This window comes from Quercus lobata, chromosome 2 (genome assembly GCF_001633185.2).
Source record: "Quercus lobata isolate SW786 chromosome 2, ValleyOak3.0 Primary Assembly, whole genome shotgun sequence".
NCBI lineage: Eukaryota > Viridiplantae > Streptophyta > Magnoliopsida > Fagales > Fagaceae > Quercus > Quercus lobata.
The window spans coordinates 37,384,295-37,403,668 of NC_044905.1; the positions used below are offsets into that span (position 1 = coordinate 37,384,295).

The 19,374-nt window shown below is 35.1% G+C and overlaps 1 protein-coding gene across 3 annotated transcripts; it reads left to right on the plus strand.

Moving 5' to 3' along the window:
• The first annotated feature begins 4,100 nt into the window (after window positions 1–4,100).
• Window positions 4,101–18,625, plus strand: LOC115975509 (S-adenosylmethionine carrier 1, chloroplastic/mitochondrial-like). Of its 3 annotated transcripts, none has more exons than XM_031096304.1 (12): window positions 4,101–4,270; window positions 4,976–5,083; window positions 5,793–5,875; window positions 6,396–6,472; window positions 7,537–7,627; window positions 13,035–13,088; window positions 13,174–13,269; window positions 13,472–13,561; window positions 13,887–13,942; window positions 17,095–17,176; window positions 17,257–17,337; window positions 18,321–18,625. In XM_031096304.1, exons 1-12 carry the CDS (start codon window positions 4,231–4,233, stop codon window positions 18,453–18,455), a joined length of 993 nt encoding a protein of 330 aa, XP_030952164.1. In that variant the 5' UTR covers window positions 4,101–4,230; the 3' UTR covers window positions 18,456–18,625. The 3 variants fall into 3 exon arrangements, with proteins under 3 accessions (XP_030952164.1, XP_030952166.1, XP_030952167.1); XM_031096306.1 differs by having other exon boundaries at window positions 13,887–13,938; window positions 17,115–17,176; XM_031096307.1 differs by having other exon boundaries at window positions 17,115–17,176; window positions 18,321–18,404.
• Window positions 18,626–19,374: the final 749 nt, after the last annotated feature.

Below are 19,374 nucleotides of genomic sequence, written 5' to 3' on the forward strand. Positions count from 1 at the left end.
AAGCTCTGTTACATTCATATGGCACTGTACATCTAACTTGTCTAGGTACCTCTCAGCAAAATGGTCGAGTCGAAAGAAAATTTCTTCATATTCTTGACACTATTCGTGCTCTTCTTCTTTCTGCCAAAGTTTCTACCCCATTTTGGGGTGAAGTTGCTTTTCATATTATTCATGCTATTAATCGCATTTCAAGCGTTGTCATCCATAATCAGACTCCGTATAAGCGCCTTTTTAGATCACCCCCTGACTATCATCACCTTCGCTCCTTTGGATCTGCTTGTTTCGTTCTTCTTCAGCCTCATGAGCACAACAAACTTGAGCCTCGATCTAGACTTTGTTGTTTCCTTGGTTATGGTGAAACTCAATAAGGGTATCGGTGTTATGATCCTATCTCTCATCGTCTTCGTGTTTCCCGTAATGTTGTTTTTTGAGAACACTGCTTGTTTGTTGAACTCTCTCACTTTCGTTCTTCCCTGACTACCTCCTCTGTTTAGAAATCTTTCTAGATAAGTCTCATGTTCCTTCTACAAATACTCTTGATCCTCCTTTGGACTTCTTTATCCAACCTCCAAATATTTTTTATACTTCTCCTAGACAGGTCGAAAATGAACAGGTTGATGACGAGCTACCCCACCTTAAGCTTGGGTCCCATACTCCTGCTTTGCTTGGAGATCCTCCTCAAGACATTCCACCTCGCCACTCAACCCGGGTAAAATCCATTCCAGCACATTTACCTGACTATCGTTGTTACACTGCCCTTACTACACTCCATGAGCCTCACACCTATCGTGAGACCTCCACTGACCCTTTATGGCAGATTGCAATGAAAGAGGAATTTGATACATTAACTAAAAACCATACATGTGATCTGGTTACTCTCCCTTCTAGACAGCCTATGGTTGGTTGTAAGTGGATCTATAAGATCAAGACTCGCTCTGATGGGTCCATTGAGCGCTACAAGGCTCGTCTTGTTGCAAAAGGTTTTACATAGGAGTATGAGATTGATTATGAATAAACCTTTGCTCCAGTTGCTCGTATCTCATCTGTTCATGCCCTCTTAGTTGTTGTCTCTGCTAGTAAATAGGATCTTTTTCAAATGAATGTTAAAAATACTTTCCTTAATGGGGATTTGAGTGAAGAAGTCTATATGTAACCTCCTTTTGGTCTCTCTATTGAATCAAACAAGGTTTGTCGCATTCGACGTGCACTTTATGGCCTTAAACAAGCTCCACAAGCTTGGTTTGCCAAGTTTAGCTCCACTATCTTTCACTTGGGTTACACTGCCAGTCCTTATGATTCTGCCTTATTTCTTCGTCGCACTGATAAAGGTAAAATTTTGCTTCTCCTATATGTGGATGATATGATCATAACTGGTGATGACCTCAGTGACATTCAAGAACTCAAGGATTTTCTCAGTCAGCAGTTTAAGATGAAAGGTCTTGGACATCTCAGCTATTTCTTGGGTCTTGAAATTACTCATTCCACAGATGATCTTTATATTACTCAAGCCAAGTATGCTTCTGACCTTTTGTCTCGAGTTGGACTCATTAACAACAAGACTGTTAACACTCCAATTGAATTTAATGCGCATCTGACACCCTCGAGGGGAAAACCATTGTTTAATCCTTCTCTTTATAGACAATTAGTTGGCAGTCTAATTTATCTCACAGTTACTCGTCTAGACATTTCCTATGATGTTCATCAAGTGAACCAGTATCTGTCTGCTCCACGATCAACTCACTATGCTGCTGTTCGGCGCATTTTTCAATACTTGAAGGGCACTCTCTTCCATGACCTTTTCTACTCAGCTCAGTCTCCTCTTGTACTCCGTGCATTCTCTGATGCTGATTGGGTAAAAGACCTACTAATCGCAGGTCTACTACGGGTTATTACTTTCTCCTTAGTTCTTCTCTAATTTCTTGACGAAGTAAGAAACAAATCTTTGTGGCTTGCTCCAGTACTGAAGCAGAATATCGTGCCCTTGCTAATACCACATCTGAGCTCCTTTGACTACGATGGCTTCTTAAGGATTTAAATGTGTCCACATCCTCTGCTACTCCTCTTTATTGTGACAATTAAAGTGCCATTCATATTGCTCACAATGATGTTTTCCATGAACGGACTAAACACATCGAGATTGATTGTTATTTTATCCGTTATCATCTTGTCCATGGTGCTCTCAAGCTCTTCTTAGTCTCCTCCAAAGATCAACTTGCAAATATCTTCACCAAGTCACATCCTAAAGGACGCCTTCGTGATTTGGTTGACAACTTCAAGTTGGTTTCACATCCACCTTGAGTTTGAGAGAGGCTGTTAACGTGTATAATGTTATGGGCTTTAGGCCCAACTAGATTACTTATATAGCACACATTCTTGTACTACACTCTTACTTGTATTGCACACATATTTATATGTACTGCACACATATGCCTCCTATATAAAGACACTCATGTATATTCTTTCATTATGAAATACAATACTACAGATTTTAATATTTCTAACACACAATGCCCCCTTACCCAATCGCTTTAGCTTTCCTCTTCCTGGGCTATCCAACTAAATAGACTTCTCGTACTTAACACAACAAACTATATGAGGCTCTTGAAAAATCCAAGTACTTATCCAAACTTTTCTCTTGAAAAGACTCCAAAATTCTTGCTCTTTTCGGCTGTTGCATGTGACCAAATTTGGTTACATAGAAACAAGTTAAATAAGAGTCACTTACAAGGCCACAACCACACCCCTCCCCCTATTTACTCACACGAGACATATAAAAATTTCTCTTCCGAAAGCAAGCATGGGACTTCTCATACATTCAAAACACAAAACCATCTCATAGTTCATGGTCTCCTCCGCCCTTTGGCTTGCCAAAGATCAATTTTGATGCCGCAATCAAAACAGATAATTCCCTCCTTGTTGCTGTTTAATTGTCGTGATTTCTTGGGGTTAATTTATCTATGCACGAATAGGTACAGAAGTCAATGGAGAGCCTATTTGGGTCGAAGCAAAAGTTGCAATCCTCGCTGTATCCTCTACACATAGCATGGGATCGAACAACATTATCTTTGAAGGCAATTGATTGAATGTTATTGAGCCCATACAGAACTCCTCAATCACAACGCATTGTTCAATCTCATCTATCATTGAGGACACCAACCTTTTATGGTTATACCGCTCCTTTTCTTCTGGTTCTTTTTCTATTGTAATTAAGCAAGTCAACTATGTTGCTCATGGCCTTGCAGCATAAGTTCCTTTTTGTAACGATATTGGGTTCTTCTCATCTCCAATCTTCGTGCCCATATATATAAATATATATATATATATATATATATATTTTTTTTTTCTTTTTTTAAAAAGAAGACAGTACCTTATATTATTAAGGGAGGCCGTAAAAATCAACCTAGCGAACAAGAACAACGTCAAGTGGAATATCTTTCATCTAGACTATCATATGGGAGAAGTGAATAGCTCTTCGTGCAAGTGAGTGTGCAACAGTATTACAAAACCTATGTACATGAGAAAAACTATAATCAATGAAAGACAAGGATCATGCCCATATTCTAAAGTGAGATATGGCAGATGGCTCGGGCTGACCCTTTTGTCTTAATAAAATTTATCATTTAACAACACACACACACAAAAAAAAACTTGATGGAAAATCAATGGTGTTTAAATTTTTTTTTTTTTTTTTTTTTTGGAAAAAGAAAAATGAGTAAAATGCTATTTTAGTCCATAAACTTTACCAAATATTTGTTTGTTGTCCCTCAACTTTAAAAGTTCTGATTTTCATCTTTAAATTTTGTAAATATTTTTTTTAATAGTTTAGAGACACAAATAGCCAATAGGGATAAAAAAAAAAAAAAAAATCTTTTCAATAGTTTAAAAAAGAAAAAGAACTTTTAGTAAAGTTTAAAAATATAAACATTTTTCAATAAGTTAGAGTCGAAAAAAAAAAAAAAAAACTTTTCAATAGTTTAATGAGAAAAAAACAAACTTTTTAAAGTGAGAGGCAAAAAACAAATTTTTGGTAAAATATAAAAATTAACGAAGAAAAAGGTGGTTAATTAAGTAAAATTCCATTAAGCTAAAAGACGGTGAGTGCAAATCTTTTAGTCGTTGATTTGGATGTAAACATAGCGATAGACACGACACAGTGCTCTCTCGAAGGTTTGGTTTTCTATAATCACTTGAACTGAGATTTATTATTGGACCTCGTAAACTACATTGCCAATGCATGCCAAAAGTTCTCAGAAAGACTCACCTGCACTCGGTATTCATTTTCTTACTCTCTCTTCTTAATTATTATTTTTTTGGGGGTTAAGATTTGTAATTTATATGCTCTAATGGGTAGCTGAAAAACTCATAGAAAAGCCATAGAAACTTTTGTTTTTGGTTTCATTTGCTGTCTTTTATGCTTCATTTTTGTGGCACAGTTTTAGAATTGTTAGTGGGTTGTTACATGAGAGCTGAAAAAGAGGATGGTTTTGATATAACTAAACTAATTTGATGAAGAAATGGTTTCCCATTTGGTCGAATTGCTTCATAGACCAAAATTTTCTCTCTTAATTTTTTCATAAATTACTTTTAAGAACTCTTGATCATGCATGGCAAAGGGTTGCTATCTAATCTTATTGATGATCACATGTTGATATCAAAGTTACCCATTTTACTATCTTTTCCACCAATTAAAAAAAAAAAAAGAAAAAAAAAAAATCGAACATGAGACGGTTAAAGCTATAAATGAGAAACCTCTGAAGAAGTGTCTGGAAATATGGGATTTTATCTACAGAAGTGTCTCCAAATGTATAACTAATTCTTCTCCCTGGATGTTTTCCATTACTTTCCTTTTGAGTTTTGAGGAAAAATTATTTGAAAGCAGTTGGTTTGTTTATTTATTTATTTTATTTTTTTGGGATAATTAAAAGCAGTTGTTGCCCAATGGAACTTGTTTTGAACTAATGGTTTCATTTTACAGATGCATTGACATTTAAAATGCATAGCTCTCAAAAGGAGCCAAATAAGGTTGCTTCATTCAGTGCAGGAGGAGAGAACAAGCCATCTGATTTTTTACGCAATTTCTACGGTATGTAATGTAATTTGATGCGGTTGAAATTAGGTTAGATGCATTTCTTAATTGTTGAATTTACAGCGATCTGATGGATGACTGTTCTCAATTGTGGCCTGTGTAATATTCAGACAATTTAAAGATCCTTTATTTAATTTGTTCTAGGAAGTAGTGATTCTGATGTTTAACAGTCAGATGATTTGGCCAAGGAAGTAGTGATTTTGATGTTTCATGCCCTAATCCAAAATGTCTCATTGGCAAAATGTTTTGCCTAGGACACAGAAGCTACGAAATTCCAATTTTGTAATGAAAGTTCAAGGTACAAAGAGCTTTTCCTTTTAAAGATCAGATGCAAAACAGATCACTCAAACCATATATTTTTCAAGTATTTTCTGTGTCAATAATCTATGACTGGCTTGTATTTTAAGGCTCATAGTAGACCACGAAAGAAAAATCAGTCCATATTGCAGAAGGTTGGCTAGCTATTTTAAAATTTAAAAATTAAAACCATAATCAGCCATTTACCACTTATAATTTACAACCATATTTCATTGTTTTGTTTCATGTTGTATTCAAAAATGACAATTCGTTATCTTAATTCTAGGAAAAACTATCACTCTTGATCTGGGTTCCAGTCATGTAATTTCAGATTGGCTATGGGTTATTCATAAAGATGTATCTTTACTATAAACAATAAAATCACAAAGCAAAATCATGGGTTTTGCAGAAGGTTTCATAGCTGGAGGCTTTGCTGGTGTTGTTGTGGAAGCAGCATTATATCCAATTGATACCATAAAAACTCGACTACAGGCACGTCAAGTATACTGAATATTTTTGTTTATCTATTGCATTATGTTGCTAACTAAATTTGAAGAAGAAGAAGAAGAACAATTATTACTGCGAGGACTGTTCCACTATATGTGCTGACACGGTCTTGATCCCACACTTCTATAGAATGCATTTGCTTCTAGAATTTGTTTTCTTTCTACTATTGGATGACGAAATACTCTTTGTTATACAAAGTTTGTTTCATTCCATACAGCTTAACATGCATTGCTAGTTAAATTGAGAATTTTCCTATTGGTCACAGTTCATCCTTCAAAGATGACGTGCATTAGATTAAAGGTCATACAACTCTTTTGTATGGGACCAACTCATGCTTTTGTTCCTTTGCTTTCTATCATCCTTCCTTCATAAATGTATGGCTATTTTACTATTGCTGTCAACCTGCTCGTAGTCTAAATATAAAATCTTGATGTTTTACAATGCATCGACTTGCTTGTTCTTGCTTGAATTGTTGCAATTAACCATTCATTCATTTGTTTGTCAGGCTGCCCAAGGTGGAGGAAAAATTATTTTGGAGGGTCTCTATTCTGGATTGGCTGGAAACCTTGCTGGTGTCTTACCGTGAGTAAATTAGTTGCATATATGCTTTTCCTCATTATTTGCATGAATGTTGGAAAGTATGATTCACTTTCCAAACCGTGAAGACTAAAGCAAGGGATTGATTGCTTGGAGTAAATCAAGGGATTGGAGCAATTAAATAAATTGATTTGAAATTCAAATTTAAAATATACATGTAATAAATTGATAGTTGACCTATTTTCAAATTCTGTAAATTCTATTAAAAATATGGGTTTCCAATGTGTTACAATAACGTAAATGAAAGATGTATGCGACCGAACCACTTTAATCTCTTCCATTCTTCTTTTCTCATCTTCCATTCATGTTCCATAATATTTAAAATTTTAACAAATGTAGTTTGATTTCTTCTATATGTTTTCACACATGACAATTCAAAACCTAACTTTTTGGCCAAAGCTACATGAACACTTAGTGGATGATAAACACAAGCTAAGGAAGGTGTTATGCAAGATAAGCAAAACTGAGGAATGCGTATCTTAACTACTTGTGGTTGATACAAGAATCTTTTTTCCCTATTCATCTTAAGACCCTTGTCCCTACTACTTTAAGTGCATAATAAACTTTTGAAATCAGTTATCCATGATGGGAGTTTGTTTGTATATAGCAAGGCAGCTTAGTCATATGCTTAATCTTTTTTGTTACATTGTCTATTTGAGTAAAATCCTATTAATAAATATTCCAATCATCAACTTTTCTTCCAACTCAAACTTTTCATAAGATTTTTGATGTTATTTGATTTTTCCTCTGTGCAGGCTGGATTCTTAGTGAATTTTCAATCTTCTTCATGAATTGTTTTTCTCAATAGAGACAGTTTTGGTTATTTCATTGTCTGCCTCTTACTTGAGGACTTGGGAACCCACGTTTGAGCCTTAACTTTTTAATACTTTAAGCCAAATGCTTGAAAAAGTGCTTGATATGAATCTATGTAATACTTGATAAGTTTTATGAGAACACCATTTCTTTATAATTTTTCCCCCAATTTTCATTAAATGCATACCTCTTCTTATTATGTGGGACATGGCTGATGAACTTCTATTTCTGCTCAGGGCTTCTGCCATATTTGTTGGTGTGTATGAACCTACAAAGCAAAAATTGCTGAAGTCCTTTCCTGAAAACCTTAGTGCAGTAGCTCATTTGGTAAGTTTTTAAATTAACCATATATGCAAAATGACAATCTTCATGTAGCCGGACTGTCATGGCACAAAGCTTTTCATTAATCTGACAATTTTCATGTTGCTAGACTATAATGGCAAAAAGTTCTTCATTAATTTGCCTTTCCATAACTTCATAAATACAGAGTTTTGCCCTTTTAGCTAGGGAGACAATGGGCTACGTAATGAGGGTAGCCTTCCCTAGTGTCTTGTTGCAGAATAGAAAGCATGGTAGGGTTAGATGTTGTTCTAACTGAATACAAATTTTTTAATCTGTAAGAGGTTCCTTGAAGGCTTGAACCTACTTGGAGGAAAACTCTGGAATCCATCTGAAAATAAGAAAACTCTCATTTTTTTTGAAATATGAATTGCTATTTTTGTTTTACAGATTACAGGCTTATTTATAGGCTTTAGAAAACTTATTTTTCCAAATAAGAATATTCCCACATATAAACTAATTAATTTACTACCATATAAGGACCTTATTTTGACTAAGGAAACCTTAAAAGCAATTAAAAATAACGAAATAAAATTGAAAACCTAAAACTCCAAAAATAACATAAAAATTAACAAATTACAAAAAGTGACCTCAATATTTTGCTTTTACAAATAATCCCTCCAATTCAATGAAACTTGCCCTATAGTTTTTAGTTGGAAATTGAAATCTTTAGCTCCAAATAAAAGTTACTTCAAATACTTGAATAACTTGAAATTTTTTCTCTTTGACCTTTATTTTTTATTTATTTATTATTAGAAGAAGAGATTACTTTTTGTCCATGTTGATGAACACAACATAATCTAAAAGAATTATGCACAAGAATGAAATGGTTCTATGAAATCTAAAATGGAAATGCTACTAGTATGACTCTACACACAAGACCAATCAAATTGAGTTTGAATCAGCAATGATTCCAACTAAGATTGTGATTTTTCTATATCATCAAAGGTACGACTATTTGGCTCTTTCCACAATAGCCACATCAAACATAACGGGACAAAATTCCAAATATTCAATGAGTTTTTTTAAACCAATTCCAATTCCTCCGTCTAAACAAGAAATTATCTACCTTCCATGGTAACATCCTTTGGATCCCAAAGGCTCTAACAACTACACTATAATGCATATGCAACTTCACAATGGATCAGCAAATGGTCCACCATCTCCCCATTACATCTGCACATACAACACCAACCAACTAAAGAGAAACCTTGCTTGATGAATCACAAGTTAGAATCTTCCTCTAGGTTGCTGTCCAAATGAAGGACGAGACCCTCTTCGGAGCCTTAACGCACCAAATACTCTTCCAAGGGAAAGAGTTAGCTTCTTTTTACCTCAGATAGCCTCTTAAAAGGAACAAACATCAAGGCAACCATCCCCCTTCAATTGCCATCTCATCCTATCGGCTCGTTCCCACCTGGGGATGTTTGAGTAGATAATTCATTGGCTCTGATTCCTAGTCACGAAAACCTCTACAAAATCTCATGATATAGCTTCACGCCACCACATCTAACTATTTATGACTGATTGACCTGGGGCATTCTTGTTCACTAAACAATATAAATCTGGGTGCAACTCTTTTAGAGAATGATTCCCACACTAAATATCCTTCCAAAACCTTACTCAGGTGCCATCCCCCACCTTGAAAGACACAAACTGAAGAAAATTATCCCAACCTGCCCTAATACTTCTCCATAAGCTACACCCATGTGTCCCTTTAAATGGTTTTGAAATCCAACCACCCCAATTCTCCCTATACTTCATAGTGATTACCCGTCTCTAAAGATGCGTGGCCTTATTCCCAAACCTCCATAACCAGTTCCCCAATAAAGCTTGATAAAACTTCTTATCTTTCGGATCCGCAATCTACCTACTGCAATGGGAGAACAAACTGTATCTCAGGCCACCAGGGAGAACTAGAACTCCTCATCTGAAGTACCCCACAAAAAGTTCCTCTGCAACCTCTCCATCTTGTTTGTCACACCAATGGGAATAGTAAATAATGAGAGGTAGTAGGTTGGTAAGCTAGAAATTGTACCTTTTAACAACGTTAGCCTCCCTCACTTGGACAAATATATCTTCTTCCAACTAGACAGTTTGCGTTCCATCTTTTCCAAATTAGTATTCCAAATAAACAACACCTTAAAGGAAGCCCCCAGCAGCATCCCAAGATATGTCATCAGTAAACTCACAATCTTACAACAAAGGATGTCTGCTAATTTTGCCATGTTACTGAGTTACTCACATTACCTATTGGTACCACTTCACTTTTACCCATATTAACCTTTAGACCTGTAACAGCTTCATAGCAATTGAACACTATGTAAAGAAATTTTTCAGCATTTGCATCCATGAAATAAAAAAGAGTATCATTAGCAAATAAGAGATGGGAGATATAAAGCCTAGCTGTGCTTGAGTTGTTTGAGGCTTGGCAAGGAAAGTTTGCGCGACATCGTCATATTGATGTTTGGAAATTATTGCCTCACTGCTTGATTTGGTGCATTTGGCGTGAAAGGAATGCTAGAAGTTTTGAGGGTTGCGAACGCTCTTTGCTGGAGATTAAATCCTTTTTCTTACGCACTCTCTTTGAATGGAGTGTGGTTTTTTCTCATTTTTCTTGTTCTTCCTTTTCTGTTTTTCTTGATCGTTGTTCTCTTGTTTTTTAATTTGTGCCCCCATAGTACATCCCCAATGTACTCGGTTTGGCAATTTTATTATTAATAATATTCTTACGTTATTTATCAAAAAAAAAGAATATGATCCCGTGAACTACTGAAGAAGCCAGCCGGTGAATTGTTTACCAAAATTGTAAACCAATCCGTAGCTATACAAGTATGAATGCAACTCCACTTCTCTCCAAACCCCATCCTGCCAAACAGATAAGAACCCTGTCCCAACTAACATGGTCATAGATTTATCAATATCCAATTTACAAATCAACCCTGGAGTGCAACTCTTGATTTTACTCTTTTTTTTTTTTCTTTTTCTTGTTTTTGACAAGTAAGAAAAAAGTATATTCAAAAAACTACTTTATGCAAAGAAGCACAAAGCATATCAAAGATTACCAAAAAAGAGAGAAGCAAAAATAGAAGAGCTAAGGAACAAAGAAATAGATTCACTTGATGTGAGTCCCCAAGCCTTAGACCAGTCAAAAAGGGAACCAGTGAAAAAAGCAAGCAACTGGTCATTGGATCTATCTAAGTCCTCAAAAGTCCATGGGTTGCATTCCCTCCAAATAGTCCACATCAAACACAATAGAGCTAAATTCCAAATGATAGATGAATGCTTCCCCAACCAATTCCACCAACCAAAAAGGAAATTTGCAACCGATCTTGAGAGAACCCATGAAATCTCAAAAGTTCTAAAGACAAAGCTCCACAAACGATGAGCCTTCCCACAATGTAGCAACAAATGATCCACTATCTCCCCACAACGACACATGATGCACCAGTCAACAAAATCAAAACCCCTACTCTGCAAATTATTGTCCATGAGAATCCTATCCCAAGCGATTGTCCAAACAAAGAAAGAGACACACCCGGGATGCCTTAACCTTCCAAATACCTTTCTAGGGAAAAACAATGAAAAGAGAACCACGCAACTTATGATAAAACAAGCGGATATTAAAATCCCCATTCTTCATCAACTTCCATCTCATACGATCACCATCATCTGTTGAAGGTAAATTGGCTGCCAAAAATTGAAAGAAATCATCCACCAACTCCGCCTCCCAATCATTTGGACTCTGAATAAAACGAACATCCCAACCTCTCCTGTCCCCCGCTCCTTGCCTTATCAGAGAAGAGTCAACAGAGGCCGCTCTATTAGTTGCAATACTGTATAAGACCGGAAAAGCCAAACGAAGAGGAAGATCCCCACACCACCGATCTGTCCAAAATTTCACTCTATCCAAGCATACATTTGCAGTTAAGATCGAGTCAAGGATTTTCCTACTGCCTACAAAAGCATTTTGTGCCTTTGAAATAAGTTTATCGAGCACCCCTTTCATATTTTTAGGCAAAACCTTTGCCAACAGTTATACACGTTTATGATTGTATAAAACAATATTTCATCATAATCATGAAGAATAAAAAACTTACCATCATCCTTTCGTTCTTGACTGTTAAGAAAATCTAGACTTATGTCTTTGTATTGTGGAAAACCCTATATCATTTCACCAATTAGTTGTATCTCTCTCAAGCTTGATACAAGTTATACCAATCTTCAGGATCTTCCTTTGATCAAATAATTCTTCAAGATCAAGAATCCAACTAATAAAATCTTCTTTACACATCAAAATATTGAATATCATTTAAATTATAAACACATTGATCAATAGGTTGGCCGTAAGTATAATATCCTTGATAATTACTCCTATCATCTTCATGATTCTTATTGGCATTTAAACCCAGATTAATGGGCATGTCAGGAAACTTTTGGAGTCCATGAGTCATCTTCTCACTGTTGGCTTGAATTTCTGCCTTGAAGGCTTGCACCCCCACAATCACTGTCAATTGGATGGTTGTTTCATCTTTTCTTTTCTTGATATCAGGATTCTTTGATACAAACTGGTGCTGAGATTTTGTTCTATCTAGATGCAAACTCTTAAATCCGTAAGAGTTTCCTTGGATTTACAAGCAAAAGAACTTTGGCATCCAAAAAAGAAGGAAAATCTCAATTTTATTGAAAGATGAATTGTTATGTTAGTTTTACAGATTGCTGGCGTATTTATAGGCTTTAGAGAACCCATTTCTCAAGAAGAATATTCTCAAATATATCCTAATTAATATACTACCATAAGGACCCTGTTTTGACTATGTAAATCCTAAAACAATTAAAAATTATAAAATAAATTTTTTTTTTCTTTTTTAAAATCCTAAAATTGCATTAGCAAATGACAACAAGTTATCCCATATTCTGTCCTACAGTCCATAAAGGCTCAACCCTGATGATGGAAAGAGTCTTGTGTCTTTGGTTCAACCCCTAGAGACCTAACTGGATGTCACTTTACTGCATGCTAGTGTTCAAGGTCTTATGGAAGGTGAAGCTCAAATATTTATCTGTTCTTTCCATTTTTGTTTTCTCATTTGTTATCCTAGGGTCAGTGAACAGTCACTAAAGGCTTTTAGCAGTCCTAACTATTTTCATGCTGATTTCTTGCCTTTATTAGTTGGCCTGTTAAGTGCTAACAGAGATTTTATAGTTGCATAAACATACTTTTTTTTTTTGCTAACATGCTTAAACATACTATTTGATTGGTTAGTTAGGTGGTTGAATCATTTTGCCGCATTTCAGTCTCCTTTGCTTGTAAAAGAGATAATAGAGAGAACTTTCACTTTCAATGTACTGGATAGAGCTTTCTTGTTATCTTAATAGGTATTTAGATTTCTTTCAGACTGCAGGTGCAATTGGAGGTGCTGCTTCTTCTCTTGTCCGTGTCCCAACGGAGGTAGTTGAGTTTACTTCTTTAATCCCCATCTTCCCTTGAATCCCTTCTTGCTTTCTAGGTTTGTGATTATTAGAATTTTTCTCAGGTCGTAAAACAAAGGTTGCAAACTGGGCAATTTGCTTCAGCCCCTGATGCAGTCCGCCTCATTGTTGCCAAGGAGGGTTTTAAAGGCCTTTATGTGGTATATTATGCTCAATTTTCTAATTTAAGATCTGCAATCCCAGTCTTCATTCTAAGCTATATGGTTTTTGCTTACAAACTTCTTCTGGGGGATAACATACTATGCAGAACTATGCATGATGCTGTTAATTTATGAATTGTTTCATGCATAAATACTGACACCCCACCCGCCCTTTTTTTTTTCTTTTTTTTTGAGACTGTAGGGGTATGGATCCTTCTTACTGCGAGATTTGCCTTTTGATGCCATCCAGTTCTGCATCTATGAGCAGATCCGGATCGGATATAGGCTAGCGGTAAGCTTAACATATACATCCAACTGGGTCTACTCCTAGATGGATTTTCTTTGCTTGGTGGGATGGATTTTATTAGACAAAATAAAGAAAATTAAAAGCATCCAAAAAGGCTAGACAAATGTGTTGCTATGGAGAACAAAAAAGATTATATAAAGTGAAAAAACCTCAAAATGAAAACTTAGAGGTACAAAATTTTTGAACATTGCCCAAAATAATTAACTTCATTCTATTACATTTTCTTTTCCCTTGTGGTCTGCTAATCGGTCAGCATAGAAGTACATGATATCTATCCATAGAAGTGATTTAGTTTTACCTTTTTCTGTAGGCACGAAGAGATCTGAATGATCCTGAGAATGCAATAATTGGTGCTTTTGCTGGTAGGTATACATCCCAAAAAATTTCTGAGTTTATCTTTATGATTCTTCAGTCGTTTGTTCTTTCTGTTTGACTTGATTATTCTCATATTTATTTCCTTTTTAGAGTTTAGAGATAATATAAGATCTTTCTTTGTTATTCCAAAGGCCCCTGCTTTGGTGAGGTTCCACATCATTTAAAAAAAAAAAAAAAAAAACATCTTTGTCTCTTATCATGAGCTTTGAAGTAAATATAAATTCTCAAAATTGCCCAGGTTGCCAATAAATTGGTGAGGACATAAGGTCATGTTCACAGTTCACCTGTATATCCCCCCCCCCCCCCCCCCCCCTTCGTTTTTTTCTCACCTTTAACTGCACAAACCCTAACAGCTTCCTTTACATTTTCTAGTTGGTCAATTTCCCCAATCTAGAATGGCTACAAACCTTTTTTTTTCTTTTTGGGATAATTACAAATTACCCACCTCAGGGTAGGCCCAAATTCATTTTGCTTACCCATGGTTTAAAAAATATCACTTTACACTTAAGGTTAATTCCGTTTAACAGCTATAATCCACCTCACTCTTTTCCATTAGACAAACACTCTTAAGACATAAAACATAATATAAAATGGATCAAAGAGCTAGGGTTTTAAGTGATGTGAACTGTGGCAAGACAATTCCAATGTTCAGAGAAACGCAATACTTCTTTGCAAGCCCAATTCCCACAATTGTACCATGAATTTATATCTGAACATTCATTAATTATGATATCCAGTTTTCTATATGAAATTGACCTTGGTTTAGTTAGTATTATTTCATCACACTATGTATTTAATGCATCAAATTAACCCTGATATGGTTAGTATTAAATAAATTTATTTAATTAATATTTACATATAAAAGACCCCACATAAATTTATCGCGTTGGCCCCAAATTATGTTGGGCCAGCCCTAGATAGAGGATTTAGGGGACCTCAAAGATAAGTTTCAATCAATTCAATGGCATACTGCTAACAGCCCATGCATCAAGAAGCCAAATGCTTTGCTAATTAATGGGGTCTTTTAACTTCATTTGAGCAAACATGGTTGGGGGAAGCCCCACCAATGTTGCGGAATATTGTGTAACATCTTATAGTTTTCTTCGTCATAATAATATTTCTATATCTTACTTAAAAAGAAAAAATAGTTTGGTGTATGAAGCAGCCAACGTTTGGGTTTGGGATCGGGGTGTTTAGCTCCAACATTATTCAACTAAACGCAGCTGAAATCTTTTGGAATTTTGTTGAAATTTATCAAGATTTGTGGAATTCTGGTTAAGTTATAGTGGGATTTTGTTGTACAGAGCCAAATTAAAAATAAAAAAATAAATACAGCCAAAAACAATAACTTAGTCATAAAATCAAATACAATCAAGTTTCAGACAAACATTGTTGGAGCTCTTTTGAACTGCACTGCAAACAGAGCTAGTGAAGAATCTTCCATAGATTGCAAACATTCCTTGAAAATGACTGAATTCTCAATCCCCAAGGTGAATATCTCTCTCATTGGCATCAATTTTCTAAAAAGTTCAAACCCTAGAACACAATCATACCTGTGAGATACGTGTCTATAGAAATTGGATCTTCTTGCTCGTAACAATTATAAATCCCTAAATCTTGAGTGAATACAGCCCAAAAATTTCAATCAAACGAATTTGGGGTCACAATCTTGGATTTCACAATGGTAAGGTAAAGTTTTTCTTGAGTTTCTTTTTGATCCATTTTCTTTTATGTTTTATGTCTTAAAATTGTTTTTCTAATGGAAAAGAGTGAGGTGGGTTATGGCCTATGAAGCACAGGTGCGTTTCGGGAATCGGGTGCGGGTGTGGGACTTGGTAATTTTTGAAAAAGTAGGGTGCGGGTGCGGGTGTGGCAGGACTCGACGATTAAAAAATTATTAAAAATATTTTTATTTATATTTTCTATATATTTTTACTATTAAAATATTCTTAAAAAACACATTACTATGCCTTGATTCACAAACAAAGAACGAAGAAGGCAAGAAACACATTACTATGCCTCTGAGGTGGGAATTTCAGCTGTTCCGGCTAGATTCAAGGCCGAATTCGGCCTATTTCGGTCCGTTTCAGCCGTTTTGGTCGCCAGCCGATACAACCCAATATGGTCAATACGGCCCGATTCTGGCCGAATCGGCCCGGTTCAGCATGAATCGAAGCCGAGTCGGCGTGAATTGAGCCGAGTTGGCGCGAATTCGAAAAAAAAAAAAAAATCTTAGACGCGGCACTGACACGTGGGCAACCACATCGGACTCCATGTCCCGCATCAGGCTACGTCGGACTCAGGTGCGGCATCCTCCCAGTCGCGTCCATGCTTTCTAGGTTACAGTTGTCTAATGGAACTAACCTTAGGTGAGTAAAGTGACATTTTTTAAACTATAGGCAGGCAACGTGAATTCGGGCCTAACCTCAAGTAGGTAATTTGTAATTATCCCCTTTTTATTTTTGGCTAGTAAATGGCTACAAACTTGATATCCAACTTTTGTATGACAATCTCTCAACAATCTCAAACAATCATGTTGTAGGTGCCTTATCCAGTCTTGATACATCTCTTTACTAATGTTATTTTTATGAATACAAATGGACCTTTGGAATTCATTCAGAATTTGAAAGTTAGATACTAAAAATAATATTGGAAATCCCTTATTTTGTGAAAATTATTACTCAAGAAAAACGCCAAGTTTGTGGTACTTGTGCACACAGCCTGAGAACTTAGGTACTTTTGTAATTACGGTTCTACTTTTCTTCAAATGATATGTGGCTTTGTTTTTCAGTTGATTGCTACTTTCCAGATAATAATTTAGATATAGCAGCCTCATCTGATTCATGTTATGCTATTTCTTCAACACCATACGAGACCACTACCCAGTGGTTGTTCTCCAGATAAGAAACTGCATGCTTGTGTTTTAAAGCACAAGAATTTTAGAATTTCAGCACAATTTACCATAGCTTAGTATTAGCAATATTAAAATCATAAAACATGGAACCTCATCTAAAGGCACCAATCAGTATCTTCTCCTATTCCATTATATAATTGGAATAAAAGAAGTCTTGATGTATTTAAATAAAAGTCTCCTCGTGTATAAATTTTACTGATCATGCATATATGGTCTGCTCTGCTTTTAGTAAAATCTCATTTACTACAGGTGCAATAACTGGAGCTATAACTACTCCTCTGGATGTGATAAAAACAAGATTAATGATTCAGGTACTGGAAATCTGTCTCGTGATTTCTTTTCTCTGAAGGAAGTTAGTAAAGAGTTTCTCTCTCTCTGTGAACCTTTGCAGGGATCAGCAAATCAGTACAAAGGGATTTGTGATTGTGTTAGGACCATCGTGAAAGAAGAAGGAACTCATGCTCTTTTGAAGGTTTGACCAATCTTTTTCATTCTTTTTGTGTCTCAAAATTATGATATTACAGTGGAGTAGTCGTTTCTTTTCTATTGTTACAGAGAAATTATGAAAATTCTGTTCAGATTATTCAATTGCTTTTCTTAATATGTCAGAGTTACTAAAAAATTTATTCCTTTAATAGAAAAACTCTGGAGATATGGAATCCCTTTGCTTTTGAAGCTTTGGCAGTTCTAAAGCCTTTATTTTCATCTTACTATTTCAGTGTTTTCCTCACTTTCTTTCTTATGCTCATCACATTGAAACTTGATCCAAATGAAATATGTAATTCATATCTTGTGTTTGACAGTGCATAGCACATGCCAGTCTTCTTCCTAATACCCTGAGTAAATATAATGCTCCCTTCATCAAAATGATATAATGGTCATCTTGTAGCTGTATGCCAAACTTTTGCAGTATAGACTAGAATGTTTGAGAGTGCTGGAACATGCCAAAGACGGTTTTAACACATTTTCGCCAAGATTCGGCAGAGATCAGGCCACCAAATTTATTTCTGATTTTTTTCCCTTTTTTTTAACCTTTGTAGAATATTAAACCAATTATGTCATGCCATCTTAATGGAGTGAAAGGAAGAGTAAAATGAGTTATAACATGGACAAGAAAATGTTCTTTCAGATCATTTACAAACAAATAAATGACGCACTTTAGTTGGACTGCTATATGTAGTTAAAAGATGTGAAATTTATGGATCTTTCCTTGAGTTGATGGTGAAAAAAAAAACTGTGGTATATGTTACTTATTAGAAATTGAAAGTTGTATATTAGTACACTGATAACTGATCAAAACTTGAACAAAAATAGGAATTTTTGTGTATAGGAAAAGGTTGTGAAAGTTACGTAGCAGACAACTAAAATAGCTTGCAAAAATGTGATTCTTTAGGGTGGTGGTTGTTACACAACGTGTAACAGATTTTACCCTACTTTTTTTTTGGTTTTCTGCAGGGAATTGGGCCAAGAGTTCTGTGGATAGGAATTGGGGGTTCAATATTTTTTGGTGTTCTTGAAAGGACAAAGCAAATACTTGCCCAAAAGCGCCCACCGTCTCAAAACTCAATCCCTTTCAAAGATCAACTATAGCTCACCAGTTTTATTTATTTTTGTCATCTTAATAGCTCTATTCACTTGCTGTTCTTTCAATGCTTTGTTTCATCTATCAAGAAAATCATTCTGCTGGATTTCACCTTTGATTCAGTTTTCAGTTTTCTATATTGGAATTGGAGCATCAAAACTTTAAAATCAATTAGAATATTGAACTTGTAAATTTTCTTTTCTGTTTGAATTAAAATTATTAAATAAAATATAATTGTTCGTCAATGATGTAATTCTTTATAGAGACTTTCCCTACTCAAATAGGCTTCTCTATGTCTAAATTTATGATATCATGTGGCTCTGCATGCCTTCTTCTTTTCTTTTCTTTTTCTTTTTTTTTTAACTTGCAATCTGCAGCTCTTGTGCGTGGTTAGAGTTGCAAGGCATTTTGAAATTATTTTCATGATATTTTATTACTTTAAGGGGGTATATGGTTTGATATCACATCAAGTTGTAATGTTACATTCTTAAAATGTTAGATTCATAGTATCACATTACAGCAATATATCATTATCATGTTTTTTTTTTTTCTTTTTTAGAAAGTTTTAACCTATGGCGTCCACTCCTGATGATAACTCTTTATCATTATTATGTTTGGTATTAAGTTACACTTTCATCACATCATAGTAATGTATTGTTTTCTTTATTTGATTGGTTCCTAATATTCCAAAAATAATTAACAAATTTTCAATGAACTCCCAAAAATATCATTTTAAATAACTAAACAAAAATTTATTTTTTAATTCAAAAACCTCAAAATAATTGAACATAGTTTTATTTTATTTTCTTCCCCTTTCTCACCAACCAAAGTTAAGATCCATAAATAATGAAACAAATTCCTTGAACTTTCCCACACTTTTTCACCAACCAAACAGCTGCAATCTACCAAAAATAAGTAAAAACATAT